The sequence below is a fragment of the Orycteropus afer genome, unplaced genomic scaffold (assembly GCF_000298275.1).
Source record: "Orycteropus afer afer isolate SDZICR_OR568_19922 unplaced genomic scaffold, OryAfe1.0 scaffold00154, whole genome shotgun sequence".
Classification (NCBI taxonomy): domain Eukaryota; kingdom Metazoa; phylum Chordata; class Mammalia; order Tubulidentata; family Orycteropodidae; genus Orycteropus; species Orycteropus afer.
In genome coordinates this window covers 6,283,684-6,294,982 of record NW_006921741.1, presented here as the reverse complement: position 1 = coordinate 6,294,982, position 11,299 = coordinate 6,283,684, and the positions used below count along the sequence as shown (strand labels likewise).

At 38.6% G+C, this 11,299-nt stretch overlaps 1 protein-coding gene across 1 annotated transcript in view; it reads right to left on the bottom strand.

The window, feature by feature from the left end:
• CCDC81 (coiled-coil domain containing 81) overlaps window positions 1-11,299 on the bottom strand; it is a 68,237-nt gene that overhangs the window by 18,726 nt on the left and 38,212 nt on the right. The window contains exons 11-13 of the mRNA XM_007946288.1: window positions 8,705-8,877; window positions 5,798-5,876; window positions 5,379-5,599 (exon numbers count right to left, since the gene is read on the bottom strand). Coding sequence (XP_007944479.1) covers window positions 5,379-5,599; window positions 5,798-5,876; window positions 8,705-8,877 — 473 coding nt within the window. The remainder of the gene's footprint in view (window positions 1-5,378; window positions 5,600-5,797; window positions 5,877-8,704; window positions 8,878-11,299) is intronic.

Genomic DNA, 11,299 nt, shown 5'->3' with positions numbered 1-11,299 from the left:
TGGTCTATGTACAGGTTCCTCATGAGTACAATTAAGTGTTCTGGAATTCCCATTCTTCTCAATGTTATCCATAATTTGTTATGATTCACACAATCGAGTGCTTTTGAATATCAATAAAACACAGGTAAACATCTTTCTGGTATTCTTTGCTTTAAGCCAAGATCCATCTAACATCAACAATGATTTCCCTCCTCTCATGTCCTCTTCTGAATCCAGCTTGCAGTTCTGGAAATTCTCTGTTAATATACTGCTACAACCATTTTTGAATTATCTTTTGCAAGAATTTACTTGTATGTGATATCAATAATATTGTTTGAAAATTTCCAATTTCTGTGGGACCATCTTTCCTTGGAATAGGTACAAATATGGATCTCTTCCAGTCAGCTGGCCAGGTAGTTGTCCTCCAAATTTCTTAGCATAGATAAGTGAGTGCCTCCAGCATGGCATCTGTTTGTTAAAACATCTCAATGGGTATTCCATCAGTTCCTGGAGCCTTGTTCTTCACCAGTTCCTTCAGTGCAGCTTTGACTTCTTCAATACCATTGGTTCTTGATCATATGCCACCTCTGAAATGGATAAACATCGACCAATTCTTTTTGTACAGTATCTCTGTGTATTCCTGCCATCTTCTTTTGATGTTTCCTGCATCATTCAATATTTTGCCCATAGAATCTTTCAATATTGCAACTTGAGGCTTGATTTTTGTCTTCAGTTCTTTCAGCTTGAGAAATGCTGAGCATGTTCTTCCCTTTTGGTTTTCTAAATCCAGGTCTTTGCACATTTTATTATAATAATTGACTTTGTCTTCTCAAGCTGCTCTTTAAAATCTGTTCAGCTCTTCTGTCTTGTCACCTCTGCCATTTGCTATAGCTACTCTCCATTCAAGGGCAAGTTTCAGGGTCCCTTCTGACATCCATTTTGGTCTTTTCTTCCTTTCCTCTCTTTTTGCTTTCTTCATGGATGATGGTCTTGATATCATTGCACAATTCCTCTGTTTTTTGGTCACTGGTTCATCAAATAAATTCTTTAGATGGTCTCAAAGTTCAAGAGGGATATAATCAAGGTCAAATTTTAGCTCTCACAGATTTGTTTTAATTGTCTTCAGCTTCAACTTGAACTTGCATATGAGCAACTGATGGTCTGTTCCACAGTCAGCTCCTGGCCTTGTTTTGGCTAAAGATATTGACCTTCTCCATTGCCTCTTTCCACAGATATAGTCAATCTGATTCCTGTGTACTCCATCTGGTGAAGTCCACATGTATAGCCATCATTTGTGTTGTTGAAAGAAGGTATTTGCAATGAATAAGTCATTGGTCTTGCAAAATTCTATCATGCAATCTCCAGCATTATTTCTATCACCAACGCCATATTTTCCAACTACTGGTGATTCTTCTTTGTTTCCAACTTTTCCATTCCAATCACCAGTGATAATCAACACATCTTGATTGCATGTTTGATCAATTTCAGGCTGCAGAAGACAGTGAAAATTTTCAATTTCCTTGTCTTTGGCTTTGGTGGTTGGTGAGTAAATTTGAATAGTAGTAGTATTAACTGGTCTTCCTTATAAGCATATGGATATTATCCTATCACTGGCAGCACTGTAGATCTTGAAACATTCTCTGTGACAATGAATGCCATGCCATTCCTCTTCAATTTGTCATTCCCTCTCAAGGGTAAGAAGGAGGGGGAAAGAGGAAGATTTTGTTTGGGGGACATTTAGTTTATGCTAATGATGGTAGAATATTTTAGAAAAGGATAGCAATAATGGTGGCACAACATGAAAAATGTTATCAATGTCCCTGAGCTGTAAATGTGGAAGTTGTTATGTGGGTGAATGTGTTGTGTATGTTTTCACGACAATAAAAGTAAAAAAAAAAAAAAAAAGAGAGAGTGGGTTTGAAAGAGAGTAAGAGAAAAATTAGAGTACAGAGTTGTGTTATCCAGTATGGTAGCCATTAGCCATATGTTGCTTTGAGTACTTGCCACATGGCTAGTTCAAACTGAGATGTGCTGTAACTGTAAAATATACACTGGATTTCAATGACTTAATGTGAGTAAAAATATGTAAAATATTTCATTGATAATTTTATATTGGTTATATCTTAAAATGATAACAATTTAGATATATTGATTGAAATAAAATATATTGTTAAAATTAATTTAATCTAGACTTAATATTGTTAAGATGTCAAAACTACCCAAAGCAATCTGTAGATTCAACACAACCCTGATCCAAATTCCAATAGCCCTCTTTACAGAAATAGAAAACCCAATCATCAACTTTATATGGAATGGCAATAGGCTCTGAATAGTTAAAACAATGTGAAAGAGAGGAACAAAGTAGGAGGGCTCATACTCCTGGTTTTAAAACATACTATACAAAATCCAGACAAATGGAAATGGAGAACCCAGGGCAGAAATGGGGAGAGGGCTGATACATTTTGGGGAATGCAACCAATGTCAGGGAACACTTTATGTACAAACTATCAAATGGGAAGCTAATTTGTTCTGTAAACTTTCACCAAAAGCACAATGAAAAAAAATTAATAAAATAAAACATACTACCCAACCAAAAACCAAATCCACTGCTATCGAGTTGATTCTGACTCATAGCTATTCCCACTGGGTTTCCAAGGCAGTAAATCTTTATGAAAGTAGATTGCCCCATCTTCCTTCTGCAGACTGGCTGGTGGTTTGAGCCGCCAACCTTCTAGTTAGCAGTCAAATGCCTCAGGCACTGAGCCACCAGAAATCCTTAAAACATACAACATACGGTAATCAAATGGCCTGGTACTGATATAACAAAACACATAGACCAATGGAATAGAAATGCCAGTCCCGAAATAAACTCACACATCTATGGTCAACTGATTTTTGTTGAGGGTACTAAGTCCATTTGACAGGGAAAGAAGAGTGTCTTCAATAAATAGTGCTGGGGAAATTGGATTTCCACATGCAGAAAAATGAAACAGAATCCATGCCTCATACCATACACAACAAAAACTTCAAAGTGGATTAAGGACATAAATGTGCAAACTAAAACCATAAAATTCTTAGAAGAACAAGTAGGATCAATGCTGTCAGGCCTAGCTTTCACCTATGACTTATCTAATATAGTAACAAAAACACAAACAGCAAAAGACAAAATCAATAAACAGGACCTCATAAAAATTAAAAGCTTTTGTTCATCTAGACTTTAGCAAAAAGTGAAAAGACAGAAACAACCTAAGTGCCCATCAACAGATGAATGGATAACCAAACTATGGTACATATGCTCAATGGAATACTATGCAACACTAAAGAAAAATCTTCCAAACACCTCATAATGTGGATGAATTTGGAGGAAATTATACTGAGTAAAATAAGTCAATCACATGAGAAAAAATATTATATGAGTTCACTACTGTAAAAAGTCAAGGAAAGGTTTATGTATGGAAGAAAACTTTCTTTTTTTGACTACCAGGTATGGGTGGGGAGGGAAAACTACTAGATAAGTAAGAAACAAGTATTGATTTGGGTAAAGGGAAAGGCAATATACCAAAAGCAAGTAACCAGCACAATAACACTAAGGAAAAGGAAGACACTGAGAGGTACACAAGAGGTACAGTCAACAGAGGTAAGAACATTTACATATATAATACTTCATTATCAGTAAGAACAAACATTATTGGTGGATACACAGGTGTTGTTGTTGTTGTTGTTATATGCCATCGAGTCGGACCCAACTCATAGCGACCCCTCCTTGGGTTTCCCAGGCAGTATCACTACGGAAGTAGATTGCCCCATCTTCCTTCCGAGGAGTGGCTGGTGGGTTTGAACCGCCAGCCTTCTGGTTAGCAGTCAAGTGCCTTAGGCACTATGCTACCAGAGCTCCCAGATACACAGGTATACAGGCTAAATAATCAGGTATGGGTAGGCAAAAGGGCATATATGTTTGGCAGATGATAATTGTACATATGTACTTGTATGTGCTATAATAAAGTCCACATATATAATAGGGGAGCTCTGGTAGCATAGTACCTAAGGCATTTGACTGCTAACCAGAAGGCTGGCAGTTCAAACCCACCAGCCACTCCTTGGAAGGAAGATTCCCAATTCTCAGAAACCCAAGGTGGGGTCGCTATGAGTCGGATCCAACTTGACAGCAGTGAGGTTTTTTTTTATATTTAATAGAGCTAATGGCGGCAAAGCTATGATAACATCTTAGCCATAGGCAGTAAGGGAATAAGTCACTGGGCCTGCAGGCTCAGGACCATGGTCACAGGGGACCATCAAGCTCATCTGGTACAACATGGTCCACAAAGACATGCTTCTACATCCTACTTTGGTGAGTAGCAACCAGGGTCTTAAAAACTTGCGAGCAGCCATGTAAAATGCAACAATTGGTCTCTACTCATCTGGAGCAAAAAAGACTGAAAAAAAAAAAAATCAAAGACTCATGGAAACCATTAGTCCAAGGACTAGTAAACCATGGGAACATGAGCCCACATAATCCTGAGACCAGAATGGTGTCCAACTACCGATACCAAACATGTTGATCAAAGATTCCATAGAAGAATCCTGATCAAAAGGGGGGAAATGCAGAACAGAATTCAAATTCTCATGGACTCTAGACTTTCTGAAGCCATGGAGGCTGGATAAATCCCCGAGAATACTACCCTGAGATCATCATTAAATCTTTAACAACTCAGAAAAGGATGGTAAGAATGCCTGCAGAACTCAAAGAATGTAATCAATGTACATGAGAAACTTTGAATTGGTGTTGTCTTGCTGTGTATATTCTCAACAACAAGAACAAAATAATAAAATTTTGAGAAAAAAAGAGAGAGAAAATCAGAGTATGAGGCCTGCCCTAAAAAATGTAGGTAAACAAAAGTAATATAAAAGTATGTCAGGCCCTCAATTAATAAAATTATTATTAAGTTCAAATTAAAAAAGATTAATTTCATCTGCTTCTATTTACTTTTCTTAATGTGACTATTAGAAAATTTACATGTGTGGCTCACATTTGTGACTCACATTCTATTTCTATCAGATAGTGCCTGGCTGGTATGGACAACTCTTTCAAGAAGGTATGCTGAAAAGGGGAAAAAAAATTGTGGGAAATAACCAAAGAGAAGAGTGGGATCAAGAGAGTTTGTGTGTGTCTGTCTGTGTGTGTGTGTGTATGTGTTTAATAACTTCTTCATGGGATGAACTATGAGAATGAAATGAGATGAAGCTAAGAAAAATAATGTCTTGTGCATTATAGCCCCTCATTGTGCTATTATGACAGAAATGGAGAGGGAAGAAAGGAGAGAGGGAAAAGGAGAATGGGAAAAAGGCAGGACAGAGGAGAGAAAGGAGAAGGGAGAAGGAAAGATCAGAGGTCTCCTTACTCTTTGTGCGTCCTTTCCAGCATTTGCAAATCCCGCTTCTGATCCACCAGTTGTTTCAGAATGGCTCTCCTCTTGTGGCCAGCAGCTGCTTCCAGCTGGTGCTTCATGTAATTCTGTTCTCGATTAAGTCTTTCCATCATCAACTCACACCTGTTGTTACCAAAGATGTGTTCTGAAGAGTCTGGTTCAAACATAGGTAGTTGGACAGGTTTATTCTTTACCTGAAAAAAGGATACCCATAATGCAGATTATAACTATACCAGGGAATAAACTTTATGCACCACTCAATAGTATAGTAAAATACCAATAGCTTACAAGGTAAGAGTAACTTAAAGTACCAAACGGAAACACATAATGGTATTCATTTTTAGAATGTGACTGAAACACTGAATACTTTTTAAAAATTAACTTTCCCCTACCTGTGCATCCAAAGCTCTCTTGTAACACTGGGATTCTTCCATCTTATCTTTCAAATATTTGGCCCTTTGTGCAGCAAGTCTAGCAGATGAAAACAGGAGAAAAGGAGGTCACAGTTTTACATAGTCTTTAAGGATACAGATTAACATCATCAAAACATGTTTAATAAATATTCATAAGAATGAAAGCCTGATCAGTACAAACTGATGTTTCCTTCTGAAAGATTTCATTTTAAAAAAGAAAAGAGTAATTCAAATCCATAGGGTATCAGGGAAAGGGGAAAGGGGTGAATAGGTGGGTGAATAGGTGAAACATGGCATTTTTAGGGCAGTGAAACTATTCAATATGATTCTATAATGGTGGATATGCTTGTTGTGTATTTGTCAAAACTCATAGGAATGTAAAATATAAAGTTTGAACTTTAATGTAAAAAAATGAGCCAAACTCATTGCCATTGAGTCAATTCCGACCATAATGACTGCCATTGGGTTTCCAAGGCTATAAATCCTTACAGAAGCAGACAGCCTCATCTTTCTTCTATGGAGTGGCTGCTGGGTTCAAACCATGGACCCTTTGATTAGCAGCCAAATGCCTTAATCACTACACCACCAGTGCTCCTCTGTGTAAACTGTGGACTTTATTTAATGTTCTTCTTGTTGTCAGCTGCAGTTGAATCAGCCCTCAATTTATGGCAACACAATGTACAACAGGATCAGACCACTATTATCCATAGGGTTTTCAGTGGCTGATTTTTGGAAATAGATCACCAGATCTTTCTTCCTAGTCTTAGTCTGTTCTGCATCACACAGGACACCGTGGTGACTGAGCTTGAGGTACATTGGCTAGCAATCAATCCTGGCCCCCTACATGGAAGGTGTTCTGGTCACCTAGTGCTGCTCTGACAAGAATGTACCACAAATGGGATGGCCTTAACAAATAGGAGTTTATTCTTAAATTTGGAGGCTTTAAATCCAAGTTCAAAGTACCAGTCTCTTGGGGCTGGGTGAAAGCTTCTCAACCTTGGGGTCCAGCTCGGCCTCCTGCTCCCAGCTCACTGGAGCTAGAGGCATTTCTTTACTCAGACAGCTATTGGTTGCTGAGGCTGAGAAGCTCCAAGCTTGACAAGTAAAAAGGCACAATCCCAACGTTACCAATCCACACAGCAGGCCATTAACTTAAGTCCACTGTAAGTCTCAAGGTCGGCAGAGCACAGCAGGCTGCTGAGCAACGATGCAGCTACATGCAGGGTCCAAGAATGCCAAAGGCTAGAGACCATTCCCAAAGGCTTCTCCTTATGTACAGGAAGCAGATCACATACCCAAAGGCAGCTACCCAGCTGCTTGTGGTAGATCCCACCATGGAGTTGACTGCCAGTCTCCTCATGGGGATTAACTACCACCAGCTGCCCAGCCACTCAACCAGGCCCAGCCAAGTTGACACACAAACTGAACTACCACAGAAGGCAAGAATTCTACCACTGAACCACCACTGTTCTCTAAGTTAATAATACTCTATCAGTACTGGTCACCTATCATTACAAAATGTACCATATGAATGTAAGATATTCACAGGAGAAATATCATGCAGAGCAGAGAGGAACTATATGGGAACTCTGTATTTTCTGCACAATTTTTCCATAAACGTAAAACTGCTCCAAAAAATAAAGTCTATTTCCAAAAGAAAAAAAGTAGATTACAAATCCAAATGCTAATGGGCCAATATGTTGGAGAGAGGACAGACAGGACAGGTATCAGGTGACCAATTAAATTATCCAAATGCACTACCCCTAGGACAGGCACCCACCCATCAACCCCACACCAACATACACATTTTTTAAAATGTGGAAAGCAGGAAATGACTATTCATTCCAGAAAATGATTCATTAGTAAGATTCCTTTTTAATAAAAGTGATCTTTCCTTTCACATGTAAATTATGATTCTAATACATGCAACCTTTAGGGAACCCATATGATCTGTAAAGGACATATAATGGAGTGTATAAATTGTATAGAAATGTAATTCTCTGGTCAAAGAAAAGCTTATTAGTTGTTTTAGAGTCTGCTTACACTATAATAGCTTTCTAAATTGCTCTCTTGACCCAGAAATGTGGGCCCCCCTGTTAGACACACTAGAATTCTGTGGCCTTGACCCTATCCCAGGCCTCAAATGACTCACCAAACCAATCAGAATTTCTTTCTGGGAATCCAGAATTGAGACTAACATTTATATATAGTTGGGCTGGAATAAAGGTGTATCAACTAGGGAGCTGTGGGTGTGAGCAGAGGAAAATCTACTCTACATGGCATTTTAATCACTGGTTCCAGTCCCCTCTGGGTCTCTAGTACATTCCTTCTCTTGGGTTCCATGGGACTTGCACACAAACTTACAGTAAAACCTCAGCTTTGGCTTGAGGTCACCTGATCATCTAATAACTAGGAGGGATGCCTGCTCAAGACAAATCCCTTCCTCTATACCACTATTAGTAAAACAATGTAAAATGCTACTCAAAAATTACAGTAAAGATTGCTGCTGTTGTTGTTACGTGCCATTGAGTCAGACCTGACTCACAGCAACCCCTCCTTGGGTTTCCAAGGCAGTATTACTACAGAAGTAGATTGTCCAACCTTCCTTCCAGGGAATGGCTGGTGGTTTGAACCTCCAGCCTTCTGGTTAACAGTCAAGTGCATTAGGCTAAGGATTAGCAATCACAAATGTTAAGTATAATAATGATAGCTTTTTAATTTTTCTAATTAACGTTATGCTCTGTTACAGGCTGTTAACTGAGTTAGTTTCCTCAGTTGGTTAGGTGGTGCTAATGAAACTACCAATGCTGAGACAATCCCACATGGAATTTAACTTCACGTGAAAATCCCAAATCCATTTTTCAGAGCACATCTAGCTAGACTCACTCCTCTGTAAGTTGCACTTGTTCTAGGCGATCCATCAATTCTCTGTTTTGTCTTTGATTTATTTCCTTTTCCCTTCTGTTATCTATTTGTTTCAGGAGACTTTGGGAATATTCCTCCTGCTTAAGAGCGTTAATCTCAGGACTGAATGGTCGCTTATCAAATATACAGGATTTCTAGAAAAAAAGAGAAGCAATTTATTTATGCTAGAATACCAAAAATCAACAAAGAATGAAGTTAATAATTCAAAAGATTAAAATCCAATAGAATATATTTATTGATTTCTAATATTTGTCCAGCCTTCAACACACTGACCAGCTAGAGTTGAAATGTGAAAAATCTGTTGCTGTTGAGTTGATTCTGACACATAGCAACCCTACAGGACAGAATAGAATGGCCCCATAGGGCTTCCAAGGCTATAAATCTTTTTTCTTTTTTTCTTTTTTTTTTTTACTTTTATTGTGGTGAAAACATACTCAACGAGACATGTGCCTACAAAACAACTTTCCCATTTATATACAGCTCAGGACACTGATGACATTTTTCATGTTGTGCCACCATTATTGCTATCCTTTCCCAAAATATTCTACCACCTTTAGTATAAACTCAATGTCCCATAAACAAAAGCTTCCCCTTTCCTCCTCTGCCTACCCCTGATGACCACTAATAACCTTTGGTTATATTTCTATTCCACCCCCCCAGCCTACCTAGGAATTTAAAGCCTATAAATCTTTACAGAAGCAGACTGCCTCATCTTTTATCCCACAGAGAACTGGTAGATTCAAACTACCAACCTTTCAGTTAGCAGCCTAGTGCTTAACCATTGTGCCACCAGGGCTCCTTCAGAGTTGAGGTGACCCAAAGAATAATTATGAGTGTGTTCAAGGTTGAAGCTGAGCAGAAATTACCAAAGCCCCATTTCTGAGAAAGAGATAAAGGGCTACGTGTAGTTGGTCCTGAATTAGCATTTATGACACCCAAATCGAAGGAGGAAAGAATTCTGAATGCATGCAAAAACATAAGCAAAGGCAGAGAGGTGGTGCAGAGAGGGAGAAGTGAGCACCTACCCTAGGCCTGGCCTTACTACACTGGTGATCTAACAGTGAACAAGAACAGAGACCCTTGCTCTCATCAAGCCTGCATTCTGGTGCAGGAAACAGACAGTGTACAAGTAAATTTTTTTAAAAAATCCAGTTTCCATCAAGTCAACTCTAACTCATGGTGACCTATGTGTTAGAGTACAACTGTGCTCCATAAGGTTTTCAAATGGCTGACTTTTTGGAAGTAGATAAACAGACTTTCCTTCTGAGGTGCCTCTGGGTGGACTCAATCCGCCAACCTTTTGGTTAGCATGGTAACGGATTACACCACCAGAAACTCAAAGTAAATGAAAACATTAGATAATTTAAGGTAGTGTTAATTGTTCTGAAGCACTTATCATAGCAAATTACTATGTGAAAGCAAATTACCTCCACTGAAAATATCAGAAGGAGTAGCCAAGCAGAAGGAACAGCCAGTGCAAAGACATAAGATGAAAGCAAGCTTGGCATGGTCAACAAATGGTCTATGGGGCTGAGGCACAACGCACAAGAGAAAAGAAGTAAATGAGCTCAAAGAGGACAGCAGGGGCCAAAACCTAGAGGGCCTGATAGGTCAAGGTAAGGAGTTTAGATTTTATCTTAATTCAGTGGAAGGCCACTGGAGACTTTAAACAGGAGAATAATGTGTTGGTTAACAGTTTTAAAATTTATTTTGGCTACTGTGCGGATAATAGATTGTAGGAGATGTAAGAGTAAATACAAATCTAAAAAAAGAAAAACTTAAAATTTTCCTTGGTGCAAGAAAGGAAAGAGGAGACACACATACACATTTCTTGAGGCATTTACTTTAGAAACTTGTAATTGTGAATTCTTTCTCTGCCACTCATATGTATATATGCATATAACTTTTTTGAAAAAGCTAAATGAGCCATGAGCCTCTTGTCAGTTTTACAACCCAGGAATCTTTTTCTCTGAAAAAGAGAAGGACCTGGAACCCTTCTCTCTGAAATGTAATCATCAAGAAAGACAGGGATCCTATCTCCCTTGAAAAAGTAGGAGTTTAACTTTAGCAAGCACCCCACTCCAAGCTGCAAACCTATCTCCTGTCATAAAGATATGAGAAATTTGGTTTTCCTTTGAATAAAAGCAACTAACAAACACAAGGGGTTACCCCCAATTACTAGTTAATTTAAGATAAACTATATGTAACAAACTATGCTGTCAAGTACTCTTAATTGAGGACTATTTTTCATAAATCTTGAGATCATGTATGTAATGGGCTGTTATCTGCTTGGCTATAGGTATGTGTCAGAGTAGAACTGTGCTCCACAGGGTTTTCAATGGCTGATTTTTTTTAAGTAAATCATCAGGTCTTTCTTCCAAGGCACCTCTGCATGGATTTGAGCTTCCAACTTTTCCATTAGCAGCCCAGTGCATTACCATTTGTACCACTCAGGGACTCCTGGTTATATAAAAGGGTAAGATTTCTTTCTGGCTTTACAATCTCTTTAGCGGATTGCCTATGATGCTTGCTCATCACATTCTGGCTCAATGCTTT